Source organism: Excalfactoria chinensis, chromosome 6 (genome assembly GCF_039878825.1).
Source record: "Excalfactoria chinensis isolate bCotChi1 chromosome 6, bCotChi1.hap2, whole genome shotgun sequence".
In the NCBI taxonomy this organism is placed as follows: Eukaryota; Metazoa; Chordata; class Aves; order Galliformes; family Phasianidae; genus Excalfactoria; species Excalfactoria chinensis.
Window position 1 is genome coordinate 9841316 of NC_092830.1, and position 16931 is coordinate 9858246.

At 43.2% G+C, this 16931-nt stretch overlaps 1 protein-coding gene across 4 annotated transcripts; it reads left to right on the plus strand.

Moving 5' to 3' along the window:
- Window positions 1-8863: 8863 nt before the first annotated feature.
- LOC140254448 (uncharacterized) lies at window positions 8864-13956 on the plus strand. 4 transcript variants are annotated; one of them, XM_072340937.1, is made up of 7 exons: window positions 8864-9442; window positions 9512-9552; window positions 9937-10018; window positions 10283-10581; window positions 10676-10729; window positions 10820-11218; window positions 13541-13956. In XM_072340937.1, exons 4-7 carry the CDS (start codon window positions 10471-10473, stop codon window positions 13649-13651), a joined length of 675 nt encoding a protein of 224 aa, XP_072197038.1. In that variant the 5' UTR covers window positions 8864-9442; window positions 9512-9552; window positions 9937-10018; window positions 10283-10470; the 3' UTR covers window positions 13652-13956. The 4 variants fall into 4 exon arrangements, 2 of the variants coding, with proteins under 2 accessions (XP_072197038.1, XP_072197037.1); XM_072340936.1 differs by having other exon boundaries at window positions 8864-9426; XR_011904212.1 differs by having other exon boundaries at window positions 8896-9552; window positions 10283-10585; window positions 13541-13910.
- Window positions 13957-16931: the final 2975 nt, after the last annotated feature.

Genomic DNA, 16931 nt, shown 5'->3' on the forward strand with positions numbered 1-16931 from the left:
TTCACAGCACAAAGTGCTCACTAGAAACCTTGTTTTTTGAGAGGGAAAAAATGCTTCACTATTTTTGGAGGCTTTTTAAAACTATAGAAAATATTTCCGGTATTAGTTATCTGAAAGGACATTTGGGCAAAAGAATGAGATGTGTTTTATCCCTTAACAATTGCTTGTACTCTTTAAATAGAGATGAGGTACTCAAATGTGTGGAAAGTTGGGTTTCTGTTTAGTTTCTCCTTTAGGCGTCCTCTCAGCACCAACCACCTTCTCTGATGATTTAAAATCGGAAACAGAGAACTGAGAAGAGTTTATGTAAATCTCTGAGGATACGGCAGTAGTCCTGAGAAGAAAGAGAAGAAGTGGGTGAGCCTGAGCTACCCTCTGCAGTGAGTATCAAGGCAGAAAATTAATGTTTTGGCTGGCCAAGAGAAGATATGATGTTGTTTTATGCTTTTATGTGTATTATTTATTATCATCCAGTATTTGATTTTTACACCATTTTCCTTTTTAAAGCTTTAGGTCATTCAGCGTCACTGAGTTCAGTGGAAGAAATGAATCCCATGGATGTATCTTCTTAGCTTTAAAACAAGAAAGGGACTTGAATGTTTTACTGATCTCAAATCCACCGTGAAATCTTCAGTGTGTCTCCAGCTGTAGGTACGTAAATACTACCACTATTATATCAGGAGGCGGTTAATGTTGTTGTCACAGCTGTGGTCGAGTGATCTGAACTTTTAAAATAAAATAGAAGGTAAGTCAGAAGTGTACCAAGATGAGAACTTTGACTGATGCAGCTCTACCATGGGAAGCTTGACCCAATGCAGTGGTTGAAGAAAGTTTTTCAGGAAGCTTTGAGGGGATCCCATTACTGTGTACTAGAATTTGCCCATTTTTACACGCTGGAATGATCTCTTAAAAGAGAGCCATCTTTCCATGCAAAGAGTTGGAGAACGTGTGAATTGCTGATGGCAGCAAACTGTGTGTAAAAGATGAAAGATCAGGTCAGGACTCTTGACGCTGTAAGATGTACAGGCGGTAGCTTCATTCCACCCATTTAATTCACAGCTTTTGTATTGTTGTGTAGTTTTAGCAAGGTCATCCGAGCTTTTGAGAGGATAAGAATAAAATATGGAGAGGACAGTTTTTGAGAACCAAGCTGGTACTTTGTCTACTTGTAGGATTTCTCACAACTGAGCCACCAGGACATCTCCAAGGAAACCGATACGTTTAGGTGTTCTTTCTACCAAAGGACTGCTAAGCAGCCTATACTGCTGTCCACAGTTTGCTGTGACATAATTGCTGGAGCGGAGAATTGACAAGCTTCCCTTTGCTTGTCCCGGCTGAAGTGTTTAACTCTGCTTTCTGTTAAATGGATGAGGCTAAAGTTAGGAGGACTCGCCTGTATTTTTAAGGAGGCTGTACTGATATTATTTTTACCTGAGTATTTCATGAAGCATATTTTTGATGCTGAAGTGGCTGTGAGGTCAGTGGTAATGAAAGGGTGTTAGCATGCAATGTAATGTATGTATGTATTTCTCTGGTGTATTGAAGTTGGAGGTATTCTTTTAAAGTTCTTCAAACAGCTCTGTGGTGAGGATGATGTAAAAAGGCACATTGACAGAGTGTATTCTGGTGAAATGTTCACAGAAGCAGAAAGGGTTCCTGCAAAGCTGTGGTTTGAGGCCAAAATGCAGAACCGTCCAGATATCGCTTGTTATGTAGCTGGAGTTGTTCATAGGTGTCTTGTATTTTAAAATGCAGTGGGGAAGCACAGGAATCTATTCTGTCTGTTTCTTGATTAAGCGATGAGACTTTACTGGAGGTCAGCTGATGTGTAAGGGAATTTCAGCCTTGGTAGACTAACAGGTGATGCTGCTTCAACTTTAGGTCCCTAACTTTTTTCTTTTAGTGAAACAAATGCGAAGTTAATTGTCACAAGGGAAGTTTAATGTGAAACTGAGTGAGAATGGGGATAATCAAAGGAAAGATTTAGCAAATTAAGTCCATATATTTGATGACCCACAATAATGTTGTATTCCTTCTTTCTTTTTTTGATGCTGTTGTTGGAGTAAAATCCTGAAAGTAGTGTTTTCACTGAAGAAGTAACTTCCTGCTGGAGGCTGAGAAAATGGTAGAACAATATTCAGCCTATTTCATAAAATACAAAACTTCATTGTGAAACGTGATATGTAGTCCAGTTCACCTGTCTTCCACTTGGCCTTAGAGTGATATGCATGTACACAGTACATCTCAATTTGCCTATAAGAATAAAGATGACAGAATTAAAATGTCTCAAGTAAAGCACTCTAACATATCTATGCAGAACTGGGGAAGCCTCCAGTGATTTCCAACATCATGGGACACATTTTCTTTCTGGTAGCTTAGGGGCCTTTCCATTAATGTCATATTTTATGCATTGTTACACATAAACACACATAAGTAGATATCACATATATATATATATCACATATGTATGTGTATATATATATATATATATATTACTTGTATGGTTAGAAACTGAGAACAAAGTTCACAGTGGACTGGCTTTTGTAAAATGTATTTGTTTAGTATTTTTTTTGTAGGGGCTAAGTAAGTTGTTTTTCAGAAATATCCCCTACCCGTGTTTTCAGAAGAGTAAAAATAGCAAAATGTATCCTGTTCTGAGAGAGAGCGTTCATTCCACAGTTCTTTTAAATTGCATAGTATTAAAGAAGCAGTAAAATAGATGACTGTCACCAGGAATAAAATCAAGGCAACTGATCTTCACAGTCCTTCTAAGGACTCTGAACTTTGCTGAAAAGGGAAAACATGATAAACAGAAGAATGATGTTTTAAGATGCTGAAGAGAATAGGCTGTACGAATGAGAATCAGTGTGCGTTTTAGATATGCTGCCAGGTGGATGAGACAAAGGTGTGCATTTGTCAGCATTATTGCTCTTAGGTTTTGATTGTTCCAGCATTTTGAAGAAGGTGTTTTGGAAGGGATGCACAAATTTCACAATCATTTTTGTACCAGTTAATAGAGGTTGTCTATCCACAGCTCAGAGGAATAATATTTGTGTCCCTCATGTGCTTCACAATAACCTTTAATCCTTGAAATCCTACGTACTCTGTCCCACAGCTCCTGCTGTTTCTGAACTTAACTCCAGATTCTTGAAGGCAGTAATAAACTTTCCAGTCAGTTGAAAGATATTTGGCTGACCATCTGCTTCCAGGGTCTAATTATCCTTTTTTTTTTTTTTTTTTGGGGGGGGGAAGAGGGGAAAGAAGTTCACATTGTTTTTTATAATGTATATATGTGGGAAATGTGATTACTGTATGAATTGTGCAAATGTAATTAAAGATGTGGTAACATTTTCTGCCAAAAAGTAGTTCCTGAATTTCACCGGTGTAAGTAAGAGGGAAATGAAGTTCAGCAGTTGTCCCTCTCACCGTGACGCTGTGTCTGTAGGCTTTACGTGGCTTCAGAGATGCACCCAAAGCCAGCAGAATCTTGGTCTTGTAACGTGAGGTTTAGACAGCGAACTTTAGACTGCAGATTGTTGGAAATGTTTCCACAAAGCACCATTGCTGAAGAATGTTCCACTAAAAACATTTCCTTCCTTTCTCTTCTTTGTTTTCAACTTGTAAAAATGGATGTTTTCAAATGACTTTCTCTGGTAACCTTTCCTTCATCCAATACATAAATTCTCATCTAAATGAAGAAAAAGTGCCACCCAAAATCAGCCTACTTCAGACAGGTATTTGAGCCTGTTTCACTTGGATTCCGGATAAGAAAACTCAGCACTGGTCGGCACGGCTGACCTACAGCAACACGCTGGTGACATTTTTGTGGGATCCTGAGTTTTGCACAAGTGGAAACGCTTGGTTCATCTCAACACCTCCCAAGCAGCGATGAAACTATTTACTACTCTTTTAAAGAGATGCTGAAAAGAAGGGGATCAGAAAAGGACAGTTTAATACACAAGTAGAACTGCTAATTCACTTCTAAATGCATTTTTTTTTCTGCTTATAAAATGATCTTTCATTAGGAAGACTGGTTGAAGTCTTTCCATCCACTCCACGCTCAACAAGATTTTTAATTTTTAATTTTACTGTTATGCATGTAAATCAGAAAGTCTGCGTGCTGATGTCTTTTTTTCCTTGAGACTGAGCTTGTTTCCCTCTGCTTTTAATCTGAGTGAATTTCTGAACAGACCACAGTATAGTATAAATTAATAATTTCCTAGCGTCATGTATTCTGATTGGGCTTCTATTGTTTTGCATGTTAAGTTTATGGATAAACAACTTAATTTGTACATTGTTAAAGTGAAAGATAATTTTTGATTAAAACTGAAGATTAATTCTTTCAGTTGTTCCCTGTCTCAGTGCATCTCTGCTGGACGCGGTGCTCTGCGTAGAAGATCATAGTTTGCTCTGGAGTGCCGATGTGCATGCATGACTTTGAATCCAGTTATTTACTTGTGTTCATCTGTGGGATTTGACGGAATAACCTGACTGCAAGCAGCTGAATAGCATACGGGAATCTTTGCAGAATCACACCAACTTCTAAATGATTCTCTGTAATATGAAACATCCCTTATTCTTTTCTTCTGGATCCTCTGTCTTGTATGCTTTCTTTGAATGATTTTTCTCCTGTCTCACCATCCAGTAATCAATACTAAGCTGTTTAAAGGTGCTATGACAGAACATTCTGCTTTCTTATATGAATTAAGATTTTATTTTGTTAAGCAGTATAAGATCTCTAAGCATTTCTTTCCACTTTTTGCTGTGATATTCCTTTCTGTCATTTCAAGTGACTCCACACTTGTCATTTTCATCACGCTGGAAGCGCAATCCGTAACTGAGAAGTGGGCTCTGAATTTGTTTGGTTGGCAAAAGCCGTGGTCTAAAAAGGCATCAGAGCCCTTTCAAAATGTTACGATGGATGCTCCACAGTGAGGATTTCTGTTTGCATTCTACTGTGAACCATAAAACTAATATAATGGAAAGAGATGTTAGGCATGCTCAGAAATGCCTGCTCATCTCTAATAATGGCTTCAATATGCTTGGAAGCATATTTTCACATTGAAAATGCAATTATATTATGCATTATATAGATTGTTTTCATTATATTACAAAGTTAATTTCCTCTATCAGATGGTTGCAAATGATGACTGGCATTTTTGCTACGTATAGAATTAAAGGAATGTTAATAAAAGTAATAAGGGCTGAACTGTCCCGGCGTTCCTGTGTGCGCTACAGATAATAAGCTAAATATCCTCACAGCACAACAGGAGGGCTTTAGTAACTGGAAATCAGATGTTTCGTGCGCAGCATGTGAACTTATTTTGTGACTGTGATGTCAGCATGTCAGCCAGAAATGCAATCTTGCTGATAATTCTCAATGGTCCCTTTTATGTGGCTTTAAGCAAAATTGTAAGATGAATTGCTGGCATTCATTCACACACCAGATAATTAATACAGTGAATGTTTGATTTCTTGTTTCTTCCTGTGTGTATACATACATTACAAAATGACCATACGTTGTGGTGTAAGGACATCTTAAAATTGGGCTTCTGATTCTTCGCTTAATTTTCATTTTTTGAAATAAAGGTATCCTATTCCTTCTCATTTCCTTAGGGATAATATCTTAACATACTGCCAGCCTCAATTTGAAAAGTGTATCAGACAACAACCGCCCAGCGCAGACCTAGAAAGTAATGAAGATATTCATCTCGCACTCTTCCATGCCGGTCAGCTGCTGCCCATTCCCTTATTTTAGTATTAGGCTTCTGCCTGTTAAGCGGCCACTTATGTACTTTATTGCCACACGAGCCTGGAAGCTGGGAATGGAGAGTCACACGGGGATGTATATCCCACAACACTGGAGAGTTTGGAAAGCTTCCCCTTTTCCCGGGAACTATCTTTTAATAGTTATTCCAGGGCAATATGAATTTCCAACTCATCGTATTAGAAGTTCTGATGTAACTGAAAACTGTGATGGTGAGAGATGACATTGTGGCCTATGACAGAGCAATATGAGGGACCCAAAGCTTCATTTGGATTCTGAATTCTAGCAAAGAATCTTGAGGAGATAATGAATTATGTCATTAAACATAAACATGTTTTACCTTGATTAAAATGCATTCTGCTATGGGTGAGAGTGCAGGAAACTTGTGTTTAATATCGCTCAGAATGAAAAGCAACAGATCCTGACATCTCCAAATTAGGGTTAGGGTACCAGTGCATTTTTTTTTTTCTGTTAACTTTGAGATATTTTCCAAGATGTTCGTATGTGACATAAACGCTTTCCTGTTTTTAAGGGAATCTGATTCACTTTTGTCCACCTTACATTTAAATCACGGTGCATAACAAAAGCAAAGCATGGCGAACTGACAAAACAAAGACTCCCCTTCATCACTCGGTTACCCGAATGGACATTTGTACCTCAGTCAGCATTAAAATAACAGAGGTTACCATTAAGTAATACTCACATGGAGCTGACAAAGCTGATAAAGCTTAGGGGGACAGAGGGCTCTGCGCTCAGTAACAGTGAGCAGATGAAAAATCCCTGAGTTATTTTTGTGAAGTCTGTTGCTTTTGAAATCTATGGAAAGACAATCAGCACTCGGATGAGCTTCTAAAACACAGTGATTTCACGTGCTTTGTCACACGTGAATTGTAAGGAAGAATGACACAAAGATGGTAACAGATATTCAAAAGATAATTTATAAGGGAAAAACTCACCAATATGGATGCCTATGTTGGGAAATGCTGAGGCAATCTCCACCAGGAAGCACTCACCAAGGAAAGCTGCCTTAGTTATGGTCAGCCCTTAAATGAGGTCTAGAGGAGGTGGAGTCAAGCTCCACTCCTTCCAGGAGCACAGCTAAATTACTCTCATATATGCTCCCACAACAAACCCGACACTTGCCTCAGCTGATCAATCAGAGCTTCAGGCTGTGATTACCAATTTCCCACACATTAAAATATTCAGATGGAGATGAACTTTGTATTATCCATCTGTTAGGAAAAATATCTATTTTCCTTGCAGTAAAGCTGGCAGCAATACTTTGTCTTACCCAAATTTGCCTGCTGGTTAACATGAACAATTACAGTGATGAGAAAACCTGGTTTGTTCTCAGTTACAGTCAGAGTTTTGGTTTCTCTCACCAGAAGCGTTTGACTTTTCATCAGGCAGCCTAATGATTTTCCTTTGAAGGCTGCCGATCCCTTGTTGCAGTGTATCCAGATTGATATTTTATTACAGAACTGGGTTTGTTGGCAGATTTAGTCAAATATTCTCACCGAACCTTTGATGAGTTGAACAGGATAAAACAGTTTCACAGCCTTCTTTGTAGAGGATAAAGGGCAGAGGCTGGAATTCATTTCTATTCACAAGATCTCAGTTACGAGAAATGAGGTTCTAATCTCGTGACTGGAAGAAGCTGAGGGAACTAATTTGCTCGTACACTTTCTCACTGCAATACATGACAGCTTCACAGCAAGAGTTTTTTTTTTTCCTTTTCTCTCTTCCTTGTTCTTTGTTTTTTAGTTTGTTTGTTTGTTTCTATATGTGGGAGGTGTTGTTGGTTTTGCTTCTTTTCTTCTACCTTCCCAAGTGTATCTTAGTATCAGGATTCCCTCCGGTGACCTGCAGACTCCAACTGCAATCAGAGTCTGAACGTTGTGCGTTGATTCTGAGCAGAAAAAAAAAAAAACATTTCATCATTCATGAATTAGGAATAGCACAGATTTACAGTCTGTGACCCAGGGAAAGTATTCTCACAGCTAGCGATCACTTCTCGAGGCTTCTGAGATCTAAACCTCCCATCTACCTTGTTATTCATGTTCTCAACCCGTATTAAACTGCACTCTTTCTTTCTAGTATCACATCAAAGTCGCACTATTTTGTTATTTTTTGAAGGAAATCCAGACAAGAATAGGTGTGGGTTTTTTTCCCCCTCCTTTAGTAACAGACATTGGTATCTGTATTGGGTTTCTGTGACAAGATTTTGAGAGGGAGGGGAGCAGCAGGAGCGATCTCTGTCACGGGCAGGGCTGCCACCCCCTCAGTCACCCCCCATCCAACCCAGGCTCGAATGCCTCCGGAGATGGGGCCATCATGACTTCTCCGGGCATCCCGTGCCAGTGCCTCACCAACCTGAGTAAAAAATCCCTGCCTCTTAATAACCGACCTAAATCTCTCCCCTTGTAATTTAAAACTATTCTGCTTTGTCCTGTCACTATCAGGCTGTACAGAAAATGCTAAATGGCAGCCAGAAACAGTGATGGAACATCTGGAGGGAAGTCCGCTTTGGGCCTCCCCCAGGACACATTCGCTTTGAGCACACGCACCCATTTGCAGGCAGTCGGTCCGGAAAGCGAGAGATGTATTCATACATTTACAAGCCAAGGAGTTGTATGTGCCAGTACCCGATCGCTGTAGTTCACAACTACATTAACTGGATGGCTTTGCCAGAAAACCAGCAGGCAAAGGTTTCCTCCCGCCGTCCCCAAAACATCCAGATTTCCAATTAAGACCAAGACTGCTAAGCAAAGCGAGTTTGATCACTGAAGTCTTTACACAGTACCTTGGAGATGACCGAACTCTTTTCGAAAGCGTTCCTGCCCATGTATGCGTCACATCAACGTAACCCCAAGCAGCACCGTACAGAGCCGTTCATAAAGCTGTGCTGCAAATGTCCTTCATCAGCTATTCTGTCAGGCACATCATTAACCCCTGCGGGTGTTTGCCACATCCCTGCTCCCATATTTCCACCTCCACCTTTAGTTTTTCTTCTTCAGTCAGGTACAAAGTTGTTACATATTTAACAATCTTTTTTGGTTTTGTTCTTTGGTTGTTTTTTGTTGTTGTTGTTGTTTTGGTTTGGTTTTTGTAGTTGTTTTTTTTTTTTTTTTTCCTCCTTTTTTTTTTCTTTGGATGAGGGCCAAGAGAAAGCGTGGCAGAGACAGAAAGCGGACAGCAGGGGACTCTGGAGACCGTTAATGCCGGGGACGTTCTTAGGAAGGGTGTCTCGTGAGACGCAAAGCGATCCGTTCCAGTTTGACACAATTATTTAATTGATTTATGAATCCATCAAAGAGGCGAGAAGGGGAAGCGCGTACTAAGCTGTCATTTACAGAAACGTCATCTCAGCCCCTAATTCAGATCTCGGGTTCACGTGTCAAACTGTCACGTCCCCGGGCCGACCGTAACGAGCCCCAGCTGCGCTAACGAGGCGGCGAGCGTCAGGCGGGGCCGCGACCGCTCCGGCGCAGCTGCGGCGGCCCGGGAGCGGCTGCGGTTCGTCGGCAGCCCGGGGGCGGAACCGCGCTGACGCCTCTTAAGCTCCGCCTGAGGCCGCCGGTAGCCACGAGGGATCAGACCGGAATCAGCATTACGAGGAGCCGGAGCGGGTGGCGTTTCTTCGTCCGGTCGTCGCGTCGGTGAGGCCGAAAGGCGGTAGGTGGGGCTGTTTTTTTACGCGTGTTTTTGGGCTTGATTGTGATGTTTTTCGTTGTTTCGTTTCAGGCTGCTGCCGGACCTTTCGCGTCGAGGATCGGCCCTGACCGGTGAGTCGTTCTATTAGAACCGGAGCCGCGGAGACGGCGCGCTTCGGAGCCGTCCGGGGCCCGGCTTCCCCGACGGGAGACCGCCGGGCTTTCGCCGCGCTCCGTTCGGGGCAGACGCGGGGTCCCTGCTGTGCTTCTGGGAGCCGGCGCGGCGTCGCCGTCCGGCCGCCGTCACGTTTTCGGAGGGAGCCGCCGCTCGGTTTTCCGAGTCGCAGCGCAGCCCCGCCGCGTTCTCGGTCCACCCCGAGTTTTTCAGCGGCTTTCTCGCATCCTTCCTTTTTGTCGAGCCGGAGCGAGCGGGACGGGGCCGTGTTCCTGCGGCCTCGGTGCCGCCGGGAGTAAGAAGCGACGGCGAGAGCCGCTTAAACGGAATCTTTTTCGCAGATCGACCGAGGGTCGCGGCGGAGACTCCTTTATGCCGGAATTGCTGAGGCGGTGGAAGCCTTGAGCCTTTAGAGGCTAACAGGTATGTCTTTTTTGTTTTGTTTTTGTAGTAATCTCGCAGGTCCGCCGTTCGACCGCTTCTATTTCCTCGCCTTCAGTTAGGCGCGGCGGTCGGGTTCCGACCCGGCGTTTCGGATTGGCCGGCGCGGTACTGCCGCCGGACGGGCCCGGGCGGAGAGGGACCCCGGGGCGTCTTCGCCCATTCGGCCGGCGTTTTCGGGCGCTTCGGTCCGTCCCGCTTTCGGCGAGGGGGACGGGATCGTGTGTTCTCTCCTTTTCTGTGTAGTTTCAGGAGCCTCGTCTCATTCTCCACACGGAGACACGGCTGGACAGGAACGCTGCCGTGGAGGGCTCACAGATTTTACAGGAATACGTTCCGGGGACGAGGCGGCGGAGTCGGTGTTGTGGCGAGAGTTCCTCGAGGGACGCGGAAACGAGGGGAGCGCCGAGGAGCGGGGCTCGAGCGGCCGGTCCATGTGGGTTTCATTGCCGGGGGCGTCCGTCGCAGGCCGGGACCGAGAAGCGTGGAAATGGGCGTGCACGCATCCAAAAGGAGCTTCTCAACTTCAGTCGTTTGTTCTAGCTGTAGGTTTGTACGTCCCTGCTAGTTGTCAGGAAAGTGAAATGTATCTTTGCAGGAGGTTCGGTCAGCGAGTCTAACACTAAAATTTTTGTGCAGGTGACAGGAGACCGGGAGGAGCGCGAGGCCTCCGGAGCTCGTCTTCAATTGCGAGTAAGTGACGGGAGTAACCTGAACAAAGGGAGCTGGGGTGAGTGATTTGCAGGTAGTTTTTTACTCAATGAATCATTTTATTTTTGCAAGGGACTGGAGGACTGCAGGGTAAAGACGATCGGCGCAGCTTTTGGGAAACGTGAGAAGGACGGCCGGCAGAACTACAGGTTTTCACTCTCCAGACAGGTTGTGGAGTCGTGTGGTCCCGGGATACTCAAGTTGGGCCCGCAGCATTCGCAATGGAATAACCATCACAAAGCCACGGAAGCAAGGGAGATGAACAGCAGGATTTTCTTTCACATCGGCAAGGGAGATGAACAGCAATATTTTCTGTTCACATCGGCAAGGGAGCCGAACAGCAGGATTTTTTTCACATCGCGTTCTGTAGCGGAGCATCGGCTTCGACAGGGAGGACGGAGGGGAGCGAGCCGTCAGACGAGAAGGTCGGCCACCCGGAAGCCCGTCGGGATGAGGATACGGCGTCACCAGGTAGGGGCTGTGTTTTTTCTACTCTTTTTTTGGAGGAAGGTGGAGCGGTTTCAGTCGTGCGAGTTGTTAGAGGATTAGGGTTAATGGAGAGAGGGTTGAGAAATATTGGTGTGGTTGTCCTGTAAGGGTTTTGTAGTGTGAGGTGCTATGTCTTAGAGCTGTTTAGTTTTGTCAGGTTCTAGTGCAGCTGGTGCGTCTGTCGATGCCGTGGCTGGCGTGCAAAGGCAGGAGAAAGGTCGTGCTAGAGTGTCTAGCGGGCTGTTTTTTGGGGTTCAGCAGACGGTCTGTTGGAGGTTAGCACTGCGGTGAGGGGGTTGTTTTTCTGTTGCCGTTTGGCCATAGTTAGTGGTTATGGTGGAATGTTTGTTCATGTTGCCGCAGGGAGTTGGAATCGGCACGGTGGCAGGGGGCGAGTCAGACGGCTCGTTTGGATCAGGTTTAGGGGCTCGCATAGGTTGGCGTTGTGTTCTTTTGTGCTGTTTCTGTTAGCGCGGAGCCTGATGTCTGGAAGGCAGGGAAGCTCGGTTGAGGCGTGTAGCATCGGCAACTTGTGCAGTTTTTGGTGTATGTATTTTTTTTGTGTGGTTTGGAGGCTAGAGTATGTAGTGTTGTTTGTGCTTCATTAGGGGATGGAGCCGTCGGGGGTTAGCTCGATCGTGTTATTGTTGGCACAGTCAGGTTAGCGCATGCGGTGGCTTCTTTGTTGCATTTGCCTCGGTCAGCAGTTGGTTTTGTTGAAGGTCAGTTAATGTTTCTCGGTGAGTAGTTGGTTGTTTGTGTCTTGTTAGGACTTGGCTGGTTTCTGTTTTTTGCGGCACCGAGTCTTCTGAGTTTTGGCTGCTGTTTTTTGAGGGAAAATCTTCGTGTCGGTGAGCGTGCAGAGTTTTCGGCTTTTGTCAGCGGTCGTTGAATTTTCCTCGTAGAGTAGTCGCGGTTGTGGTGTGTCAGGACTCGGTTTGTTTCTGTAGTGTTGAGTTTGGTGTTTTTTTGCAGATTCAGTGTGTTGTTTGAGCATGCACAGTTTGCTTTGGTTGTTGGTTAAATGTTGTTGAGGAGTTAGATGTTAGTGTGTTTGTTAGGACTTGGCTTTTTTTGTGGGGAAAGTGTAGTTGCTTGAGTTTCTTTTTCTGTGATTGGTCTGTTAGGTGTTGGCTTGTTTAGTATTTTGTGGTGTTGAGTTGTCTTTGTTAGTTTAGGCTGGTTTTTTGCGGAGTTAGTGTTTGAACATGCAGTGTTTTCTTCTTTTGTTGTTTAAATTTGGTTGGAGTTGGATGTTTGAGGTGTGTTTGTTAGGTCTTGGCTTGTTTAGTTGTCTTAGTTTTTGGCTGGTGTTTTTTTTTTCAGAGTTCTTTGGTAGTTTAAACTTTTTTGAGAAGTTAGATGTTTTGTTAGTACTTGGCTGTTTTTTTTGTGTTTGTTTGTAAGGACTTTAGCTTTTCGGTAGGTCTTTGAGTCTTTTTTTTTCTTGGCTGTTAAGTGTTGTTTGGGCTTTGCTTTTGTCTTGTATGATTTGGAATGTAAGGGGGAAACTCTGGCTGCTCACTCTTGGAGTGAGTGGTCAGAGTTTCCCCCTTTGTAATGGGGCTAGACACTGGGTTTTGCACTATCTCTAAAGAGATATTATTTTTTTATTTTTGGGTGGGATGGTGGGTTCATGTCGGTCTTTTTGTCGGTGAGGGGGCCTGTCAAGGCCCCCCCTGAGTGGGGGTGTGAAGGGGGCCCCACCTGGCATAGGGGCCCCCTGAGTGGGGGTGAGGAGGGGGCCCCACCTGGCATAGGGGCCCCCTGAGTGGGGGTGTGGGGGGGCCCCTCCTGGCATCGGGGCCCCCTGAGTGGGGGTGAGGAGGGGAAGCCCCTATAGAAGGGTCTTCCCCTGAGTGGGGGTGTGAGGGAAGGCCCCTTCTTCCTATAGGGGCTTTCCCTGAGTGGGGGGCGGCTTCTGCTGATGTTGTCTTCCCTGTGTGCTTGACTGTTTCCCATGTGGTGATGGTGGTTTTGTGGTAGGGCTCCTGGGCTGTAAAGGAAGAGGCTTGGAGAAGCTGGGCTCTATGTCCTGCAAAAGAAGAAAAATGAATCGAAGTGTTAGGGCAAACCAGAATGATTAAATAGCTTTTCTCCGTGTAGTCACTAAATGGCAATTGAGAAGCAGAGGGAGTTGCCCTCTAAAAGGGTTTGGATAAGTGGCTGGAGGGTAAGTGTGCCTGCAGTGTATGTGTCTGGTATGCTGTGGGTGTTTTATAGTATTGATTGAAATAGTTTGAGATACCTGAGAAGGAGTTAAGTTGCCACTTTGCTCTCTAAGTGTTTTGTGTTCTCTTCTAGGAAAGCAAGTCAATTAAGCAGAAGAATAAAGAAGATGGTCCTGATGGTTCTTCTTGTGCCAAGTCAAAGGCTGACTCCACTGCTTTTCTACATTTGTATAACATTAAATAAACTCTTTTTGCATTACTGAGGTTTAACTTAGAAATACGAAGTAAGTGTGCCTCCCTAAGTGTGTGCTGATTGCAATCTGTAGGCAGACAACTTAAATTTCAAAAATAAAATATGAACTAGGACTTGCTTTGTAAGAGAAGTCTTCTACTTTGTATTGCTACTTTAATAATAATTAAAATAAATTAATAATAATTAAAGTAATAATTAATACTTTATTTATTACTACTTTATTTATTACTTAAGCCCAGCTGTAGAGGGCAGCATCAGGATATAACTCTGTTCTCATTTCAGTGTGTACCACTGGCATATCTCTAAGCTCGCTTCTGTGATGTGAGAAGCAGGTTATGATGTCTGTCTTGTTTGGAGACAAATAAAATAAAGGCTCAAAATGGTCTTTCAATAAAGCTGTTGTGTCTCTCAGAGTGAGTGCTGTGTGTCCTAAGAAGTGAGTGGGATGTCTTATGCAATTGAGGGAAAGAGAAGTCATGCTCAATACTTTGTACAGAGGATGCCTGTCTGTCTCTGAATAAAACCAAGATAAACCGCACTGTAAAATGTCACTTACCTCAATAAAAGATGTGCTGGCTACTTCTGGACTTGAGCCTTGTTCCTTTGGTGGGGGTGTTAGGCTGTTTATCATGACTAAGGCAAAAGGTGACCAAGATGATCCCTTGTAAGCAAGCCCACTTGCTGTGTTTGGTAGCCTGTAGAAACAGAAATTGACACTTAAATTCAAATGAAGCTAATGCAGAACTATAACATATCAGATATGCTTTATGCGACAAGTAAAACTGCAGAGTATGATACCAGTAGTCTTATTGCTGCAGTTGAGCATATGGATAGAAGTATTCCTTTAATTCAGTAAAGCCTTGAGCTCTTGAGAAAACACTTCTTTCTGTGTTACAGTTAAGTTTGCTGACAATTTACTTGGTTTTTCCCTAGGAAACTCTCTAGCTGCTGCTTCTCTTTGAAAGCCTTTGCCTCGAAACTTGGTGATTTTCTGTGAGCCTTGGTCCCAAACTGAGACTTAACTCTAATACAAAAGGGGGTGGTGGTATTGTATCACATTGTTCTGACTGAAATAAAAGAAACTGCATTCCCTTCTGCCTCTGTATAATAAAAGTAAACAGATTGAATCTTTTCTGCTGTAGTCTGCAGTTATGTACTGGCTACATGTTTAATAACTGATCTGTTTCTGCTACCATTGAAGTGCAACAGTTGTTAGATAATTCAGGATTGTGTGCAGAGCTCACTTAAAAATGATTCTGCTTTCCTATTGATATGAACAGCACAGCACTACATTAGTAGATATTTCTAATTAATAGTTCAAGGACACGTTAAAAGGCAAATGATCATCACAACAAGCATAATGATGGATCGTTTTCCTGAGGAATGCTTGAAGTCTCTTTAACTGCGCTAATAAATGCTTATAAGAAACAACAAGCTCATCACAATTACAAGTCTGATTTTTCTAGTAAATACAAAAAGAAAACACCCTATTGCTCCTTGCTGCTCACTGTCAGTCTGTTGACTGCCCCGGCTATTGCTGAGAGTCCGGTCCAAATGCTTCGGCAAGGGGGTTATAACAGGTCAGTCTCCTGCACCCTCGCAGTCTATGTAAGATCTAAACCAGCTAACAGATAACCAGTCACAGCCACACTAATAAAGTATGAAACTTGGTGCGTTACCTACCCTTTCCTTGAACACCTCTCGGGATACTGATTCCAAATCAGCAAAAAAAAAAAAAAAAAAAAAAAAAAAAAAAAAAAGTATTTACATATATATACAAATAAAGAGCAGAATTGCTCTTGCCAAACTGCACATGCTTTGCCAGCCTCTTCTCTCGTCATTTATCCTAACAAACGCTTGCAGTCTCCTTTGTAGGGGGTCTGAGTCAGTGCTTAGCTTTTATTTTTATTATATATAAGAGGTACAAGGAGGAAGGGCTGTCCGCTGAGATAGGACTGACTTTCTGCATCCCCCTGCCCGACAAGCATCTTCCTTACATGCTCAGATAATACAGAACTAGAACACTGCACAGACACCTCTCTTTTGTTATGCGTGCGCTCAGTGGAGCGAGCTGATGTTAGAAACGGCAAAAAAAAAAAAAAAAAAAAAAAACAAAAAAAAAGGCAAACTTATAGCAATTAATTACTGAATCAGAATTGCTTCAACCGCTGCAGTTAATGACCCTATCCCCTTCATGCAAAATGGCAAACAGGTCATAATCAATAATACAGATATAGCTAACAAGTACAGATTGCCTCCCACGCAGCATCAAAGACTTTCAACTGCTAAAATTCAAGACATTTCACTAAACATATTGTCTGCATAGAATCAGTATTAGTGTGTTCTACCACCAATACCCAGAAGGGCTGAACAGAAAGTAAGTTCTGTAGCTATGAAGACTCAAACAGCCAAACACGCCCCTCTCTTGATCCCCTAGATTGAAAAACGCCCTCCCTTGTCACGCCGTGTGGGAGCTCCCACATTCTCTAGGATCTACGCTCACGTGGGGAAATCTCATCTACAGTAATAGCCCTTCTGCATCAATTTGACTTTTCAAGCTGACAAGATAAATCCCTGCCCTCAAAACCGTGCAATAAATGTCAAAGTAAGGGGATTTTTTTCCCAATTAAGGAGAAATCAAACCTACAATGACAGTAGGAGATCATTTAAATTCCTTTCTCTGATATAACCCTTCTCAGCAGTTTCTAAGTTCTTAATTACTTCACACGTCAAAATCCAGCCATATAAATAGAAATATTAAGGCTACAAAGGAAAGGCTACAGCTATTATCTTTGTAACAGCACTGAAACCACTGCCGTGAGATCACGTAACAAAAAGAACAAGGCTTACCTGTCTCTGAAGATCTAGGCTCACTGAAAAATTCCACAAAGGAGGGATCTCGGCCGAGAGATCCTTCCTCGCTGGCAAACGACCCTCGAGTGAGGTCTGAGAGGGGCAGAACCTGGTTCCAGCCCTTCCCGTTGTTATGGTAAATCGCCTCCGCCTGTGCTCCCGAGACAGACCCGGTCTCCTCGCCCAGGTGCCGGATCGGTGATTCGGACGTGGATTCTGCAGTTCCCTGACAGTCTTGCAAATCTTACTGCTTATGATACAATCTATATATATGAATGCTATCTGTGTGTGTATATACGTATATTATATATATATATATATATATATAGTGTATATATATATACACTATATATATATATACTGGTATAATCCAGTACCTAGACACACTAGCCTCAGATAAGTCAGGCAGAACCGCTTA